The sequence below is a fragment of the Rhagoletis zephyria genome, unplaced genomic scaffold (assembly GCF_001687245.7).
Source record: "Rhagoletis zephyria isolate East Lansing unplaced genomic scaffold, Rhagoletis_zephyria_1.1 Rzeph_scaffold_00815, whole genome shotgun sequence".
Lineage (NCBI taxonomy): Eukaryota > Metazoa > Arthropoda > Insecta > Diptera > Tephritidae > Rhagoletis > Rhagoletis zephyria.
Window position 1 is genome coordinate 11,382 of NW_016157899.1, and position 21,214 is coordinate 32,595.

General features: G+C 34.4%; 1 protein-coding gene across 1 annotated transcript in view; it reads left to right on the top strand.

The window, feature by feature from the left end:
* The first annotated feature begins 516 nt into the window (after positions 1–516).
* The window catches only part of LOC108361682 (G1/S-specific cyclin-E2-like), a 112,346-nt gene continuing 91,648 nt past the window's right edge, over positions 517–21,214 (top strand). Inside the window, 2 exon segments of the mRNA XM_017614380.1 lie at positions 517–1,123; positions 1,126–1,704. Coding sequence (XP_017469869.1) covers positions 959–1,123; positions 1,126–1,704 — 744 coding nt within the window. The 5' untranslated portion in view covers positions 517–958.

Sequence of the window (21,214 nt, forward strand, 5' to 3'; positions counted from 1 at the left end):
CATGTTGCTCAGCCAACTTAGGGTTGCTTCCTAAAGTATTTTTTGTCGGTACGGAGAATATCGTCATTTCATGTAATTTATAATGTTTTAAAGCATTTCATTCTTTGTTTACCTACGTGAAACAATTTAAACTAAAGCAAAACCAATTATTTAACCAGAAATATGTTAACTTAACGAAATTCTAATCACACAAGTGACAGTCGATTAGCATCCACTTGCAAAATCAACGCAGCACACGTTCCACAAGACGCAAATGCAACCCCGTCGAATATAATGCGGTTGCGCATTTGGCAAAGTATGCTCTCATTTCGCTGTCACAGTGACAGTCTGTCTGTCATGTGCACCGGTTGATTATTTGAAAAAGTGTGGTTTGTGTTGCGTTAACTCAAAGAGTGTGTGATTATCGTGTAGCCAAATAGCTGAGAACACTTTGAAATCACTTCTGATAACGATCGCTGCTGTTAAATAAAGTAAATAAAACAAAAAAAGCAATACAATCCGATTAATTCCGAATTACAAAAGCTGAGAGTGAAAAAATTCGTAGAAGTGTGCAAAATCTGAATGAGCGATCGAATATTTTGTGAATATAAAATTTTATTTCAAAGCAACACGACGTTTGTGACTTTTACCAACCACTGTGCGATAGAAGCAGGTCAAAGCAGAGGAAGCAAATTCATATGGTTTTGCGAAATTTTGCAACGTTGTAAAAAAGAGGAAAACAAAGGACATACAATTAATTTGAACCGCCAGGAACTGCCGGCTTAATTTTTTAAAGAAACTAATTTTTGAAGTGGTGATATTATTTAAATAATCGCAAATACAATTGAGAAAAGTTAAGCGATGTACACCAAAGTGTTTTAACAAAAAAAAAAGAAAATCAAAAATTAGTGCTCTGTTCTGAATCTTTGAAAGTGTGGCTCGCAGGTTTTTATTCCATTAAGATTTTTGTTGTAGCATAATGGACCTTTTGTGCACCGAAAATTTAAGGAATGATTACGACTGTGAAGTACCGTATGTGCCTGCGCAGTCGCGAGCACATACCTATGCCCAATCGCAGTCAATAATACAACCACAACCACACCGGCAATCACAACCACCACCCACAACAACAACAGCAATTACAGCAATAGCACAGGGGCGGCACAAACCGAGCATACAGATATCTACATACCAAAGGAACAAGCACATCAGCCACAAACGCAAGTTATGCCCGGCGCACCCTCGCCCTATTCTAGCTCCAGCTCGTCGCTGTTGTCGCCGGGTTCGAGTTCACCCTCTTCCGGCTATAATTCGGCAACAAGTAACAGTTCCCATGCAAATCCAACGCATATGCTTCATAGCCGTCAGTATCGTCAGGAAGAAGACACACAAAATTGCATCCAGCAAAAATATGTACAACAAGAATTCCATCAACATCATCAACAGCAACAGGAGCAGCAGAAGCGGCAAGAGACAAAGCAACCGCATTACTATGAAGATCAGCATAGTGCTGGTAATGCTTTATTTCTAAAGTCAGTGCCAAGTCGCGATTTGGGTTTCGTAAATATTGCTACAGTGGATCCGATATTTTTAACCGATCGTTGTTTGGAGAATGCCTTAAAAGCAGAAGAAAAGCTACCACAACCGGTTTGCACGTATTTCAAGACGGTGCAGAAAGACATAACACCGCCTATGCGCAAAATCGTCGCAGAATGGATGATGGAGGTAAGTACATACCTAGTTGTATTTGACTATCTCAAACAAAGAATATACGGAGATACATATGTACATATGAATGTATAAGTATACTATTCTATTCTATATATATAGATCGTTTAATTTTTGTGCTCGTTGTACTGCAAAGGAAAGAACACAAATGAATTTTTCGTCAAAACAGCTAACAGTTGATTAGGTATATACTTATGTATTATACTTAGCTATATATACATATGTACATAAATACATATGTATAAGTAAGTATATGCTAAGTACATCTGCTAAATATTTTTTTGCTAATTAGTTGCTTTCTGTATGTCTATTCGTATATTCTTATGTACATATAGATGCAGATTTGGCGATAGGCAAAAATGTTGAACATAAGTTTGAGTTGCTAAAAATTTGTAGCAACTTAACTTTTCTCATTCATCATTTGCCCACTTAAGTATGTGTTTAGTGTTAAATAATGAGTAAGCAGACTATGTTTTACAATAGTACCTACCTACTGCTTGTGAACAATTATTTTAGGTACCTACTTTTGCCTTGCTTAAATGCTTCAGGCGTGAGATTATTAAAATATTTTTATGGTTTTCAGTTTTGCTGAGTGTAGTAGAAAACAAACAGCTTCGCTGGATTTGAAAGCTAGACAGATAGATAGCTTCATTTTCTATATATAAGCTAGAAACGCACATGCATATGTATGTATGTACATATGTACTTGAACTTAAGCAATAATTTATGTGCATATGTACATCGTAATATATATCATAACCACATATGCGTAAGGCAAACTTTTTCCAGATTTTTTCCAATATTTGACAAATTTTTGATTCTCAAGTGTAGGTACAACATATTTCTCTAAAATTTTTCCCAAAGTTTGATAAAGTTTGAATTAAAGTGGACATCTAAGCTTTTCTCAAGCGGAGAACTTACCTTACTTATTTTGCATACCAAAAATAATGTGCCCTTTAAAAAAGGGCTAGTTCTCCAATTGAGGTACACTGGAAAATCAACATTGAAAATTGGAATATATATTGGATCCCCATTTGACCTCCAACCAAAATGTTTATTAGTCTCCAACCCTCCAATAGTTCTTAGGCGCTAATCCTTCTTCAACTGTTTATTTGTAGAAGGATGAGCGCCTATTATTTATTCACACAGACTTGTTGAACGAGACAATTACGTTCACAATACCATAAAAAAGCGATAATCGAATAATAGTCGTTTATCTACTAGCAGTAGACACTCGCCATAGGGGTGTGAATCAGACGGTTTTAAATCGTGAAATAAATGTACACGTTAACTGAGCGGCTAGGTACATAAGTTCTAAACAATATAACAAAATTTCCAACAGCAACAAAATGTTCTTATGCATTTAAACGACTTTCCGGGAATGATTGTGTGTTCGTACAAAATAAATGTTAATTGCGGTTACAACTAACCGATCGTTGCCACTTCTAGCATCTTTTTTTTGCTGTTTGTGTTTTAGCGCTAAGTTTTTGCAACAAGCAAATTATTGCACATACATATCAGCTTATTACGGATCAAATTAGAAAAAATTTATTAATTGTATAGCTAAGCAAAATTTGCTGGCGCCAGACCTTAACCTTACAAGTGAGACAAAAAACGAAAAGAAGAATAGGTATTAAATAAAATATAGTTATTAAATATAAAAATTGGCTACAGCATGTGTTGTTTGCCCATATATACATACATATGTATGTATGTGGGTACCAATAAATTTACAATAAAAAATATTTACCAATAAAAGTATTTTTCCAATTCCCGATGTACATATAACGAATGTCATTCATAAAATGAGCCCTCAAACATATGATTATTTCACGTGGGATTCCTAAATGATTACATACGTATGTATGTATGTGCGCATGTATATTATATGAGTACTTATCACTAAGAAATGTATGTAAATTGTTAAAAGTTCCAAAGTAAAAAGGCACAGCGATTTTATTATAAATTCTTGATAGTGATTTATTTTTTGCTGCTAAGGCATGTGGCAACCAGAAATTTGAATAAATATAATGTGTACATATATACATATGTATGTATATACACACCTACATTTATTTACTTTAATATTTACATAAAAAGATTGATCGCACCTTAGGTCAACTACTTTGAAGAATACCTAGCTACGTATTTTTGTAGTACATACAGTAAAAACATTTTGCTCAATATTTCTGGAATGGAAAATATACTTAGGCATAAAATTGAAATTAGTAACAAATGTATAGTGAATATAGATTTATGCAAGTATTAATTTGATAATAAATAAACCAATTACATAAAAACATAGTAACCTGGTCATACGCAGAAAATGGTCATATCTGTAGCAGCATTTTATCGGTTGTTGGGATTGTAACAGCTTACAGATTCGCCAAAAAGTTTTTGGAGAGTGTTTGCTGGAGTGACATTCCTTGGCCAGATATAAATCTGGGTCGTTCCGGTTACATAGACCCGACTGTCGTGGGAACGGTATTTTATCGGTCATTCAATGTACTTTTTATTTTACTCAACTTAATATATCCCTCTTCAAAAGGGACACAACTCAAAAATCTGTTCCGGAAATACAATTACCTACTTGTGATCGTACAGATTCCACGCAATTAATACAAGAAAAGGTATAATAGCAGTTTTCTAGTTAGAAAAAAACATTAAATCATGAAGAACAAATTATTGGAATTAGTTGGATATGAAAATTGTTGTTGTTGAATCCTACCAATTGATTTATGGAAAAAAAAAAATTCAAACATTTTGTTTTTAGTTGTGAATTGAATTCTAAAAATCAAATTTCTAAAAGTTTTTTAGAATCTAATCGCCCGTGCAAAAACAATAGCAAATACATGTGTTGTACACATTTAGAGGTCTTTGGCTACAGCCTTGTCTCTTGCGAAAATATGTACATATGCGATTCTAAAAATACAAAGGCACACATATAAAATGTGCTTCATATTCACTTTTGCTTTGGGTTTCTATGCTGACAAATCTCTGTCGCCTATTAAAATTTAGGTTAATTGTTCCTGATTTGTTTTCATAAAAAGAAAGAAAGACACATACGAACGTTAAACAGGAACAACTTGGGGGGCTCTTGGAAATGGCAAATGTCCAACAAGTTGGAAAATTCTCAAAAAACTACGCGTGTCTTTCTTCAAAAATACAAATAAAACCAGGCAAACATTCCATGCGTTTAACTGGCAAATCGAATGATGTGACATTTGGACAATTCCAGCTGATAAGCCAAATTCACATAAAAATAATCACATAAATATAAACGCATGTGGATATTCTGTGCATGACAGGTGGAGCTTTGCATTGAGTTGGTTGAGACAGTGTTATTGTAGTGGAGTATGGTAACTAAATACATACATATGTACATACGTACAGTAGTACACATATGTATGTACGCATGTTGAATGTGCTTGATTCGTCCAACTCAGATCGATTATGGTAAAATTGTGTAACATCTGCTGTTTTACTGTTGGCTGGCTCTTCTTAGCGCTCCTCACATAGCCCAAGAAATAACGAATATAAACAAAATACAAACGTAAACAATAACAAGGTATTCTTTCTGCTTTTTTCGAACTACTTACCTTCTTGAACTGCGTGCAGGCATGAACTTTAATAAAAACGCTTTGCTGCATTAATGTGGCCACCGTTTAGAGAAGGGCATTGCATTGTACAGAAGTATATACATATGTATATGTATGCATGTGGCAAATCGTTTGGGTTAACGAAAACGACAGATGCAAACTGTTCCGCTGCAGACAGACGCTAAGCGTCTTACAAATTTACTGGAAATGTTATGGTATAGTTGGCAGCGTTGGCAGTGCAAAAGATGCGGCCTACAATCAAGGTGAGCACAGTTCCCCGTTTCTCTTGCCTTCAGCCTTGCGTCATACAGCATCGTTTGTACATACATGCGGCTGCACATAAGAAAGAAAACTACAGGAGTAGAAAATATGTACGAGGATCCCGAAAGTTCGTTTTGTTGGCAGGATAACGTTGTTGCAGCAGTCATTGTAGTCCTCTTCCTCTTTCTCTTCCTCTCCCTCTCCCTCGTCATCATCGTCGTCGTCTACGCCGTCGTCAAGGTGTGCAAGCAACAGCCAGTCAACAAACTCAGCATACGCTTCACTGCTTGATTTAATAGTGTGTGCACCACTAGTGCGCACGGGCAGGAGTCGGTCTTAAGGAATTGAGGTCGGTCTCACTACTGTAACTTCGTTATCGAGTGCAGGAATTGCTTTTAACTACTTGGTGTTGAAAGTGTATGAAGGGTCGCCTACCTTTTGCTTTTGTTATTGTTGACTTACAAAGTAGTAGGCAACAAACTTTGCAGCTGCCTGTTAAGGAATTGTAACTGCTCTTCATGTCTGTACAGGCAGGCCAATAGGAAATATGTTATGTTATGTAGGCCGAATGTTGTTGCAGACTGTGAGCCGAGAGGTATGCTGAATGTACATAGTTGAATAGCAAGAAATTGTAGGCGCTTAAGTCGACAACGAATAATCTGAAGATTCCTACAAAATCTTTAGCAGAATGCCAAAAATCTATGCTATGGGTCCCAGTCTAGGAAAGGGCGGGACTTGGGAAGCCGAGTCCTAACAGACGCCACGCTCTGAGGTTCTTTCTCTCTAGGAGAACGTCAGAGCTACTAATATCGGGTGTGACAAATATGGGCAAATGTATAGTATTTATTGCGTACACCCGAAAGTTCCTGCGGTTCTTCAAAACGATTATAAAGCTATAAAGATGAGATATAGACAGAATGCAAACTTCGATCGGCGTGCTTGAGATTTGTGAAACCCATTTATTCGAGCATCTGAACAGCTCAGGCATTGTCCCACTGATGGGGTTGTCTGGATTTGCCTCGAAGGATTCGGATTGTGTAAGATTATGAAGAAATAAATAGCACAAATTCTTCTATTCGACATCATAATAGGTCTAAGTGGCCACAGAATGAACTTTTGACAAGCGTAGCGGACTAAATTGTTAGGGTTATAATGTTTTTAGTCTTGTAACTGCATGTAAATTCCCCAAAGAGTTTTTGGAGAATTTTACTGGAGTCATTGGATAGATATGAACCTAAGCCGTTCTTATTATGTGGACCGACTGTCATGAGAAGGCTAGAGCTACAATCTTTCTTGAAATTCCTTAGATTTTTTTCTATAGCCGTTGAACTAAAACGGTTTAACAATAGGTGCAATCCCGTATTCCTCGGACTCGGACTAATAAAACTGTCAAAAAATAAAAATTCGCTCAGAGCGAGAGAGTAACATTGAAAAGTACGGGATCGCTTTCTAGTAAAAAATGGTAACTTCTGTCAACTTCAACATAACCTCCAAATTTTGGTTGTAAATTTTTGCTTATTATGTATGTAAACACACTCAGCTCACACAAGCAAATAACCAAAAATACTTTCAAATTCATTAGAATCCACTTAAACAAGTAATTAAATACTTTTCAACATGACTTAGCAGAGTGCATTTTTCTTTTGTTTACAATTTGGTTGCCAAACACACTACAGCTGATCGTTTGACACATTTACCAGAATTTACCAGCAAAAAATTCTCGGACTAAAACTGGTAACCTCTGACAGAGAGAGAACCGTGTTTACTCTCTTTTTTGTCCTCTCAATAGTCAGAGAACCGAGTACGGGATCGATTTCCAGTAAAATCTGACTGATTCTGACTAGTCCGGACTCGTACGGGATCGCAACTAATATTTCGAACAATATGTCTCTCATATATGATAGTTTACTACAACTGATAAGTTATTTCACAATATTTTATCAAAGTTTACCATCTCGCACAGGAAATCGAGTCCGTCTACTTGGCATTCTTACTTGTATCGAGCAACTATACAATATCTAACCACCTAGCAACAGAACTCGGTAGTAGAGCGAAAAGCCAAAGGAAATATGTAAACAATGAAATTTTACTTCAAAGATTCCAGCGGCGCGCAGTGCCCATTTAGAGAATGTACAGTTTTTCGCGGATATAAGCTCCTTCTAAAATGCACAAGATTCGGTGCTTCGCGTAGTTATTTCACGAAATCGCACTTATAAGCACTAATGGTACGTATGTACATAAAAAATTACTTTTTGCCAATTTCTTATCAGCAAAGAGAGCTTATCACCGGTGTGTTTACATGTAACCAAGCAATACTGTATTTATGTACGTAGTATGTTAGTAGGTAGATATTCTACCGCTGTTAAGGATTGCACTTTTTTGTTGTCTTCATACTACTTCTACTGGCTGTTGTTTGTGTATGAGTTATTGCTTTAACTTTCCAAGAAACACCAATGAAAACGAAATTTTCAAAAAGGATACGACGTTTGCTTTAATGGAAAATGAATGTGTGTGTGTGTGTGTGTGTCTTCTTTGTGTGCGGCACTTGCATTCAACAAAAGCGGTGAGCAAACAAATGCCAAGTGAGCGGCCCAAGGAGCAGACGAAGAGAGCACAGGAAATGAAATTCTCGACAGGCAGAAAAAACTTCTTTACTTTATACGAACACAAATTTGAGCAAGGCAAAAGCAATAAAAGGACATACTCTACCTAAATACATATCTATGTATGCAGTCTTAAAGCGAACTGTTGCGTCTGCGCAGAAGTTTTGTGCAGAGTTGGCTGTTTTGTTGTTAATATGCATTGTATGTACAGTTTCGCAGTAGTTGACAAAAGGACATGCACATTTCTATATACATTTTCTTCTTCTTCTTCTACATATATATAAGTATACAAACATAAATAAACGAGGGTTTTAAGTATTTGATTGACTGAGTAGTAAATATGTAGTAGTGGCAAATTTGCTAGACATTTTTAAGAACAACTATTAATACGGTAATTATTGAGTTTACCTCGATGTAGTGTATAATGTGTGTACTGTATGTATGTATGTACTTTTGAAAGCCATACACGACACACATGACAAAAATGCAAAACGATCCTGTTACATGCCAAACACAATGCAATGCAAACCCACTGATGAAGCATTTGCCAAGAGGCGCGTCAGTTACGAAATTTCAAATTATTATCATCTTCATTTCTTTGTAAATAAATTAACCCTTTTTCATACAATTGCATATGGAAAGTTAATGAACTGTTGTGGAAAAAAAATGTGTTTTTTTTAATTTTTTTTTGCTAGTTTGTCACTTTGAAACCTTGAAAAAGTTCATTCTGCCGCTTGTTTCTAGCTTGAAATTCCCTGCCAGCACGAAGAGTATCTTGTTTTGACTTCGGTTTCAATATCAGTTTCAGTCAATACTACGATTAAAATACGAGCATAAGAACACTGAAAATTTAAATTGTTTGCAATAATTTTTTCGATGCGCAATTGCCAAAATATGTACATATATGTGTATGTACTTACTTGTATTTTATTTTCTCTTTTATATTCCACATTCGGGTATTTATTCACCAAAATCCAGTCAACACAATAAAAAGCAATACAAAATTTGGCAATACAACTACAATATCTCACTTTGCAAAAAGAATATAATAAAATATATACACATGTATATATGTATGTATGTACATTAGACCGTTCCACCTTACAAGCAAACAGAAAGAAGTTCGCGGTGCACTATTTTTTTTAAACAGTTTGTGAAAAGCCTTTTAACTTTTTTCAGTGACACCTAAAATCTGCAATAAATGTTTTTTAAGTATTTATGCTGATGTAATCAAAATAATTTCTACATCCTGAAATATTTTTATTGTTTTTTTTTTTGTTTTTTTAAATAAGTACATAACCAAATTAATCTAAATAATTCCTTAGCAAAAGTCTAGTGATTTTTGGTAGGTTTAATTTACTGACACTAGGGTGGCACGTTAAGTAGTAAGTTAGGTAAGGTCAATGAACTTTCGCACAAAAAAATGGTATCCCCGAAGCAAGAACATCGATGTACATATCACAATTGTAAGATTCGATTGTAAATGCCGACGATAAGACGAATAATGTAAAAAGGCGAAATCCACGTTCGGAAAAAATTGAAATTGCCTTGCAAAAACTCATGGGTGTACGACAAACTTCTTTTCTGGCACGGCCTAATGTACATACATATGTGTACATCTGTCAGCGTGTGTTATTGTGTAATATTATACATAAGTATGTATTTATTAGACACAGTCAACAGCTACCATTTTCAGTATATGTATGTATATGTCAGCTTAGTTTGCTGTCTGTTGTTAAACCAAACAAATATTATTGATATTATTATTATTATATCTACATATGTATGTATATATGTACATGAAATGCACTAAATTGGCGAAATTCATTTGCTACCAAATCAGCCGAAAAAAATATTGCTGAAGTCATTTTTATTAACAGCGAGCTGCGCACCACACACATACAAGCGTACTAAACCTAGGCATAGCAAAGATTAATCATTTAATGGAATTCATCGATTATTTTCATTCCATTTACGATTTAGTTATATCGTGGGGTTTCTTTTGATTAATCGCTTATTAATCGAGTTCGAAAAAATATTTAAACATTTTATGAAAAACTAACAATTGCAAAATCAATGTCGTAAAAGATTTTTCTAAATTCTATAACATTTTTAGTATGAAATCTAGTTAGTTAGGTTTTTATTCAACAAAATTAAATTTATCGATTCAATCAATTAATAGAAATCAACCCTTTATGTCTTGCGATTAATCATTTGATTAATTAATCGATTAAAATTATTTTTTCTGCTCTCTCTAACTTAACCACAATGCAAAGTTGATTTTTGTGTATTGCCATTCCGAATTCTTCGTCACGCTGGTATTGCGCGCGGTCTACTTAGCACTGGTCTTCTATATAGACACATACAAACATACCTACTATACATTTGCACTAGCTGTGGGTGGCAGAATCGGCGGGGCGGTGCCGGTGCTGATGGCTTTATGCGGGTCGGTTGCGTATTCCTCAGTCGGCAGTAAGACAATGAACTTGGCCTCCAAAAAATTCGACACTCAACTTGAAATTTCGCTTACAAGCTAATGACTTTGGATATGTTGTATTCTTCTTTTTTTACCGACGCGCACATTTTGACTGTAAACTGCATACATATATCGTTTTTTTTTGTTTACTTACTTTGTAGTTTCTGCTGTGTTAAGTGGAAAATTTGAAAATGCATTAACATCAAATTATAAAAGCTGAAAGTGAAAATACATACTTGAGTTTGAAAAAGGCTTTAGACATTATTTTAAATGTAGGTATATTTATCAGGCTTGTTTTGTTTTTTTTGGCTAAATATTCAACCGTTTCCAAATAAATGGCAAAAGATTCTGCGCGATGGCTTTCAAATTGCTAAAAGTTTGCCTAATTTTATACTAAAGGCTGATTTTCACTATGTCATATTTTGACAAATATTTTGTCACAATTCGTTTTCGCTTTTCCCATACCATTCCCCGATTATATTATGGACCAAAAAACGGACAGATAGCCAATTAAGCAGCACACGTAATTGACAAACAATCTGACAATGTGTTTTCATTTATTTGGCGACAAATGCCAACAACAACAATTTGACAACAGTGAAAAACTGCCTTAAAACTTAATCGAATGGTTCCAAACATTTTTTTTGTCATACAATAATGGACGTGTCAATCATCGGCAAAATAAATTTAGGGAACGTTATTTTGAAAACATATCTAGTTGTTTAAATTTTTTTTTTTAATGAAAAATGGTTAAAATGCTAAAGCAGACTCATTTAAAAGCCTCAAAAAGAGTCTGAAATAGAGATGGAAATGGGACAAAAATTTCAATCAGGATGCGGCCTATTCCGAATTTAAATTGTTAAACCCCTTATATTCGGTAACCGCCAATGCTATTGACCGCCTGGCTGTCGGAATATATTGTTACTTTATTACAAACGCTACCACTTACGACTTTACAAACTTATAAGTCATCTAGAATATCTACTTGTATCGTTTTCTAGACGTAGAGACAGAGCGAGATCACGTTGCCGCTCCAACACCACAACCGATTTTGGATTCGTCGGTGTACAGACAGATATCCCCTTTGTCGTTTACTATCGTCTTGTTTGAATTGAATTGTTTGTTTTGGGCCACACGACCAAACTATAGTACCGTATGTTATTTAGTAATGATCTCAGAAGAGTGGTATCCATGTGCAGAAAACAACTATAGGTTTTATAGTTTTTGTGTGACTATTGGCATCCGAAACCGCTGCTTTGATCAGAGCCACCATATTCTGGTTTACATTTTGTTAAAGGAGTTTTCACTGTGGATTTGCTTCTTTTTTCCACTTTGAATCTCCTTTAAAGTGCACATCCTTTGGAATTTAATTAATATCTACGCACTCTTCCATAAAATAATGCTGGCTACTACATTCTTTGACTATAATTATGTAGGTACATATGCATACATGTACATACAGATCCCTATGCCTGCATTAGTGCCACCTGTTGTTTCCTGTTTGGATGACTCTCAATGTCAATGTGAATTCCCTATCATATACATATGTATGTACGAGTACGTGCGTATGTAAGCATCACCTGTTATTGTAAATGGATGATAGCTGCAATGGATGCAATAGTGTTTATGTATGTATGTATGCTTTCAAATAGCATGAGCTGTGCGCTGCGCACCAATTCATGCGGTTAACCGCTTCACTGGCCACGCTTGGCTGCCTCCAATGCACTTGCTAATGGATGGATGTATCTATGTATGTATGCGTAGTATTATGTTTAGCTGCTGTTAGCTTGCAACACACTTTACACATGAATATAATGCGACAACAAACAAGTGACCATGATCAGTTTGGGGATCACTAACTGCCAGTTGCTGTTGTTGTTTTTGTGTTTTTTTTGCTGTTATAGCTGCTGTTAATTACAACAGCTCGCGCCTCGCATATGTTGTCACTTGTGGACATTGTTGGGTCAACGTTAAGGGGCGCAAAGTGCATACATATTATGTTACATAAGTGAATTCATACATACATACATGCATTGAGACATAATTTACGACTTTAATCTAAATACACATATAGCTAGCTTAGAGTGAAAAGTTGCTAAGTTGACTTTTTATGAAAACTCATATTTTAATATAGGAAGCAAGGTTTATTAAAAATGCATCGTTTCGAAAAGGATTAGGGTAATTGTTTTATGTTTTTTCGTTTATATTCAATGAAAGGCAAATTTGCGAAGTCCAAAAGCGGCGCCCAATATCCGACAAAACCGAAATAATAATACGAAATCTTACTTAATAAATACTTGAAGGAAATGGCTATAAGAAGAATTTTCCTCTCCTGTAAAATTAAAAAAAAATGGGCCTAGCAGCTTTGCACTCTAAGCTAGCATGGTTTTTCCAGTAGAATTATAAAATCTTTTATACTTTTAGATGTTCACTAAAATAAATATAAATAAAATTAGTTTTTAAAAAATATTTGCTCCAAAAATCACCTCAGATAATAGAATAGTTCAAGCTTAAAGGGTGTGCATAAACATTTTTGAAAACTACGTAAATCTTAATATTTTGCCAATTTTTTTTGCGAAGGTATTAAAATATATACATATAATACATCTTATAATTGCGTTGGAAAAACAGTACCAATATTTTTTTTTTTTTTATGGAGCGTGATTCACCTTAATGTACATATGAGTGTGTATTTTATTGTAACTGCATAGGTATGTGATAATTGTAAACAAATTGTGCAAAATATTTGAAAGTGTCACCACCGGCAGGCGCCTGTTGTTGAACACTTAATTGCATTTACATACATATGTATATGTATGTATGGAGAAGTACATTTGTACATTAGGGTGGTCAAAAAATGCATCTAAAAAAAGAAAACCGATATTTTTATGCTCTCACCCCATAGGATTGTTCTATACCGAAAAAATGTACCCCCTTCAAAGTTTTCCATTTAGTTTATATGCGAAAAAACTACTTTTCGTAGAGATGGTATAGAATTCTTGAAAAAACTCTGTTTCTATATTTTATAGGTCCGCCAAAAACCATAGAAAATGCAATGGGGGACCAAAAAAAAAATCTTTTCTTATTTTGGACCACCCTAATGTGCAAATGTACACTTACAAAACTTTATTTTGAAGTTTTTTTGTTTGTTTGTCATATGCGCTTCGTTGTTATCTCGACTGTGTCGCACCCACAAGCACCAACTTACTCCACACACACAGTGGTATGTATGCACTTTTTACATACATACATATGTACATGCGCGGCGGTTACATGTATTCAATGCCAAATGCTTATCAGTTGAAATTTTTGTTGTCGCTGTTAAACAAAAGCTTTGCACTTGCAATACTTAAATACATACATATATGTAACATTTAATTAACTACAAATGAAATGCGTTTGTATAGCATCTGTTGTTTTTGTTGAACATTTTGTGTTATGTAGGTATTCCACTCGGCGTATCTACATGCAGCCGCAGATGCATTTTGCTTGCATCCATGCGCTGGTTGTTTACGCTGGACCTTGCCTCACATTCTCGTTGTACTCATCGCATTTGGCGTGTGTCAACTTAATTATTTTGTAATTATCGTAATTATCAAAGCCATGCACAATATTGATGTTGCGGGTGTTTCGCTTTGACGCCAACAAATTACAGCATCTACAGACTAGCAACTGATTGTTCGTATGTATGTATGTGTGTTTGTCTAAGCGTAATTTGTGCTGGCAATTTGTAGGCGTTGAATTTAATTTCGAATCTGTGTATTTTTTGTGAGATTTTTTGCGATTTTTTGCTTTGTTTTTCGTGCTTTGATATATCCTCTGTTTTTCTAGATATTTTGTCATTTTGTCTTCTTGCTGCTCGCATTCACAGCATTCCTGTGGAATTCGCTGACCGCAAATTCCTTTATATTTACATTCGAGCATCCACTTACTCAGCTCGGTTGAATACCCATAACTGCATTGCGGCTAACAAATGCAACTGATCCTTCCATGCTTCCTGTCACTGCTGGAGTTGAGGTATCTAGCTTACGTACATATTTGAGATATTGTTTTTCATATGATAATATCTTTCTTGTTTCAAGGGCATGCCAAATCTTAAATTTCATGTCCAAATGTCGGTTACATTACACTGCACCTGAGAACAGAGGCGTAGCGTGGAAATGTAATGGTAGGGGAGGCGTGAGGCACTTTTTTTATTGTAATACAAATAATAGTTGGTTTTTATGTGTTGCGTAGTTCGAAAGCTTATAGTACATTCCCACTGCACTAAAATCTAAGATATCAACCACGAAATTTACAAAAATTGTTTAGGTGTTTCCAACGCACTCTCGCGATTTCTTTGACACGTGTAGCACGTGTTGGAATGAGTGGGTGGTTTTTACATTTTCCTCAACAGTGGCAGCTACATATCTATGTATAATAAATACACATATTTTTTTTTTTTTGGTAATTTCCATGCGGGTTTCGATGGGATTTCGTTGAAATCCAAAAAACCGAAATCAAGAAAATATATGGGAAATTTCATTTTTGGTTGTTGTTGTTTCCGACAGGGTGGGTGTATGATGTATTTTGGAACGAATTTCCGCAATCCCTTGAACGAACGAAAAATGACACTGAAGATGGCACAACGCCGAAACCGGTTTGTCTCCAAACCAAATTTGACAAGGGGTGACGGAAATTCATTCCAAAATACATCATATGGGAAATTCTCCTGGATTTCGAAAGATTTCGCGAAATCTCAGATTTCAGCGCAGTGGGATNATTCCAAAATACATCATATGGGAAATTCTCCTGGATTTCGAAAGATTTCGCGAAATCTCAGATTTCAGCGCAGTGGGATTGTACTATTAGGCTAGGTTGGTCAGACGGGCAGCTCTAGTTAAAGAGTTCATTCGGAGGCAACACAAGCCTATTGTGATGCTCAGAACAGGATTTCCCCAGACTTGTTCTTACATGTCTTAACCCGTACTTATTGTTGTTGTGGCGCGATGGAGAGAGTTCAGTTAACACTTTTTTTCTTATATGCCAACCAAACCGGTTTGACATATTCTTTTAAGATATTTTTCTCCATCATTGGGCTTTTTAACACCTCACCCTAAAGCAATGATGGGCAAAACGCTACTCGCGAGTAGCGTCTGCGTCGCAGCGCTTATACGTATACAGAAACGACGCAGCGAATTTCAATTCAGTCTGCTTTCAGTTTTCATGAGAGTGACATTACGCTTCGCCGTTGAATATTTTTATTCGTAATTTCAGCGCGTTGTTGCCACCTATATATGTAACAATGCCCAAAATGGCTGCGTATGAGTGCCAATTACAGTTTTCGGTTTTAAGAAAAGCCAATAATGCCCAATGCTTGTTATGTGGTAATACGACTATTTGGAATCGTACTTTTAATATAAGGCGACATTATTTGTCATGGTAAAAAAGTCAAACTGCCGAACTGTGTAAACCAATTTAAAGTTTTTTGTAATGGGTTTTATGTATATATGTATGTACGATACGGCATTTAATATATTTAGTATACTTTATTGAATACTGAGTTTTTTACAAAGTATAGAAATTTTAAATTCGTGAATTTTGTTGTTGAATAAACTATCATTTTTTAAAACATTAGTTTAATGAAATTAATTTAAAAAACTTTTCATGCACGTACATATGTACTTATAAAAATTAATTTCATAATTCATTATTTGAAATTATTTCTTCATAATTTTTTTATTATTTTCGTTTCATGTTCATAATACAAATTAAATATAAATTTGTAAGAGCGTTTTCTAACACGCGCAAAAAACGACGCACTTTTGTACAATATAGAAAAGTGGCAACTGTTACTCAGCGCGATTCACGAATACCATGACAAAATGAGACTGTATTGGTGTGCCCATCTATGCCCTAAAGCGACACCTCTGCCCATGCAACACTCCCGCAGGCTTTTTTTTTGACGATCACTCGCTATTTACGTATGTATGCACTTGACACTGTGCCATGCGCGTTGATTTCGTATAACCACCACATTCTTGAATGAAACTTTGGAATTTGCTACAATATTCCAGGAATTGCGGGCTTTTACTTCTATGCACTTAATGCAAGTAATAACGCTGTGTACCTGCTCACATGAACGTATATACATACATACATATGTATGCATGTTGTATGGATGAATAATAACAAATTACTGGCAAACAAATGAGTTTGAAGTAATTTCGTGACAAAGCAAGCAAATTAAGAACATAGGAACAATTCTTTAGAAGTGGTTTTATTTCGACCCATTCTTTTCTTGTTTTGTGATTTTTTCTGTTGTTACTCCAAAAAAAGGGTCTATAAAATCAGAAAAAGAAACCTCTTCCCTTCTATAAATATTAGTTCTGATCCAATACTTTCCGTGAAAAATCCTGGAAAACTGTCAAACAGCAAAATTACTCTCTGAAGTGAGAGTAAAGAGTGAGTAACAACAAAAAGTACGCGAACAAAAAAACCATTTTCCTGTAAAAACGTCAACCAGTGATTGCTTGACACTTTTCATGATTTTACCAGAAGAAAAAGTTCGGGTAAAATCTTGCAACTTCATTCTCTACACAACTCTCCAAAAGTCGCTCTCATTTACAGGATTTTGGAGGATTTTGGAGTGCGGGAACATTTTTCCTGTAACTTCCTGCAAGTTCGTGTAAAATCCTGCAAGTTCATGGAGTACTGGATCAGAGCTATTATGTTTATCATTTTCCTTTCGTGAGTGCGACTAATTCTTTTTCTCGAATAAGTCCACGTTTTTTGCAATCTTGCCAAATTATGTATATCTGTAGAGATTTCTTAAAAGGAAGCCCTTATTAGTAGTTTTTTTTTCGAAAATACACATATATTTGGATAGAGATCTCTTCCAAGCGGAGGTTTATACCATTCGTTTTGGTCATTAACATTTCCGGCGACAGTGAGGCTGCACGAAATGCCATCCATATACATATATCTTCATGTACAACATATCTGGTTCGAACTTCGAAACGTCGATGCGAATGGGCAGCTAATACAACATTTTTCAAGTAGAGATTTAGGAAATGAACAGTTACTCCGCTCTGCAGTCTCATTTAGTAACATCAAAACTGGTAAAAGATTGCTTGGAGCCAAGAATACTGTTCTGATGGATTGTGAAATCAAGGATATGATGACAATGAGCAGGCTGAACGCCTTGCAAAACCCGTATGGAACTCCGTATAGTATGACCCGCTACCCACTTGTGGACTAAGAAAAACCCTACAAGGTCATAAACAAATTAGTAGAAAAATGGATTTTAGCTTAACATATTTTTTGTATCCTCACATTTTATTTTTTCGTTCTATATATGCAACCTCAGATCGATGCAAGAACGTAAGAAGAAGTGGAAAAATTTATTTAATCCAATTATGACGATCAAAGTAGATCGAACAAGCTGAAAATCTAACCTCAAAATAAATACTATTTTGGTAAGTATACAGAAGATTTCTTTTAAGATAAGAAAGCAAAAAAATCAGACAATTTTTGAATTTTCACTTCACCAATCCAAAATCTACAGAGATTGACTAGACTCACTCGCCATTACAACGGTTAAAAAGTATCGAAAAAAAAATAAAAATTCAAAACGATTATTTTTCATCGAACAAAAAATCCACAAGATAACGCGATCAAATTTGACCAAAAAAATAAAAAATGCGAACTTTACGATTATCCTTTATCTGAAAAGTATAAGTAAAAAATAACGATTTTGCAATAGTCCAAATAAAAAAATCTTGGTATTTTAGTTATTTTCGGTTCCTGTCTTAAGAATTTACTTGAAGAAATTTATATGTATGTACATATATTTTTCTAACTAGATTGTAAAGTTAATAGCGACACATACAGTGGTACACAAAATAATAGGAGTGCGATATTTCGATCAGTTTTGGTTATTTGTTTTTTGTTTTGTAATGTTTATTATTTTTTTTTTTATAAAAGTTAGGTATACAAGAAACAGCGAATAAATTCAGATTTAAATCTTTGTACAAAAATTAGAAATTCTGCTTATTTTCACCAAAATTTTAAACTTTTAATCAGAATTTTGGTATGCGGTTTTGTAGCCCATTTAATTCTAATCTAAATAAGTACGTGCAAGGTTCACGCTACTAAAAAATCCCGTTGATTTTTGGCAATTTTTTTTGCTGCTGGCAGTGTTTCCCATATAAAAGAAAATTGTCGAACATACTTCGATGGCTGAGTGGAAGATCGACCTATCTCGGCAGCCAGTTCGAAAACGCTCTATCTCAAAAAACTTTTCAAGAACGCCCTATTTCAGAATTTAATTGAAAAACACCCTATCTCAAACTTCGGTTCAAAAACGCCCTAACTCACTTCAAAATGTATTGAAAACATGCTGATATAGGGCGTTGTGGAATCGGCAGCTGAGATAGGGCGTTTTTGAAACGATTTCTGAAATAGGGCGTTCTTAAAAAGTTTTTTGAGATGGAATGTTTTCGAACTGGCTGCCGAGATAGGTCGATCTTCCACTCAGCCATCGACTTTGTATGGAAAAAAGTGAAACACCTACAGCCAAAAAAATTCTCAAAAATTAACAAAATTTTTTACCAACTTCAAACTTGCACAAAACTGCATACCAACATTTTTCTAAATATTATGATTAAAAATTTGGAAATTTTGGTGAAAATTTGCAGAATTTTTATAATTTTTGTACAAATTTTGAAAAGTAAATTTATATGGTGTTTGTTGTATTACCAGCTAGACTTTTATAAAAAAAAAATAATAAACATTAAATAAAGAAAAGACAAATAACCAAAACTGGTCAAAATATCCAACTCCTATTTTTTTTGGACATCTGTACATATGTTTGTATAAATTTGTCGAAGTTACGAAATTCTTCCATTTTGATTTCTGACTTTTTCTCATGTGGAAAAGTTTTTAATATGAGGGTGCGATTTCCAATATTAAGAAAATTATTAAAATTCATAAATTATACATATTTTTCTTCCATCACTACTTCACACGTCTCTCTATATGTACGTGTGTGGCAAAGAAATAAACTCGGAAACACATAAGAGATACACTAACATGGCTGATAAGAAAGTAGTTTGTATATCTATGTATCTACGTACCAACGTCCAATCGTAGTGCAGCAACAATAAAACAAACTATGCAGGTATTGACAAAAGTTAAAAAATTGGGTTATGTCAATTTAAACATTAAAATAAAGTTACTTTTGTCGCTGCTGCTTGCTGCTATTTAATAGCTACTGCTCCTACTTCTGCTTCTTACTTAGCTTGTATGTATGTATGTACATTAAAATTTTTGCTACATATTTATCTATATATGTATACTTATGTATGTATGTATTTGAATGCAAAGTAACAGGTTATTCCTTAGTAATTATCAGCTTGCATTGTTGGTTGATAAATTTAATTTTTTCCTCTTAACTGATTTATTCTATGAAATGCTCACTCACACTTTATTGCTGATATAAAAAAAAGCTGGCCTAATTCTAATTATTTACCCTTTGGAACACATCTTAATTTGACAGTTCTGCTAACGTTTTTACTTTATTTAACTATGTGGCATTCCGTCCACTTTAATATTAAAAGTTGTCTTAAAAATTGAGTACACGGATTTGGCTTCATCTTTTTTTCGTTAAAAGTACTTTCGCATGACGTCACAAATGTTTAACGTCACTAGCACTAGCATACAAGCCAACACGAGTCTGTCAGTACACTAATGCGTATTTACAGCTGTTTTCAGTGCAGCAGGTACGATAATTTTTTTCTTGTTAACTCTGTGTTCGGATTTTAAAGTTTTTTTTGGGCAAAGGTTTTAATGGTGGAGATTTTTTTAATTTTATTTTTTAAATGTTTTTTCTTTATTTTTAACCGACTTCAAAAAAGAGGTGGCCCCATAGTAATTTTCTTTTAAAATTTAGCAAAAAAATTATAAAAAATATCAAAATTTATTATGTAAAATTGTTTCTAATTAATTCAATTAAAGTGGATCAACTATCAAAACCTTTGCCCAATTTTAGATCTTGCACGTTGTAATTATTTGCAAAAATTAAAACTTTATTATTTTAGAGGTAAACTAAATTTTTTACGGCATTGATATTTTCAAAATTATTAAGTTTGGATGTTAGAAAACATCCAAAAAGATACTCTCAGTTCGGAAAAGCAAAAAAAGAAGATAGAAAATATGTAAAAGTTATTCAACTTTTTTTTTATTAATTCTATACAAAAATCTTTATGCAGAAGAATTATTTTAACATGAACTGCTAAAGATAGAAAAAAATATTTTTAGTTAACTTTTCTAAATCGATATTTTTTAGTTTTTTTCGGCAAAATTGAAATCTTTTAAAAAATAAGAATAAAATACCAAAAATATTTAAAGTATCGCATGATTTTTATTAGAACAACAACAACAACCACAACAGCTTAAGTTAAAAACTAAAAATATTAGTTTCCAAGCATTCGCACCCATTTCTATGATCAAAACTGTGCCCACACACATGGGCAGAACATCAAGTGGCGTTGGGTGTGCTTTCGGGCATAATTTTCAATATTTGTATA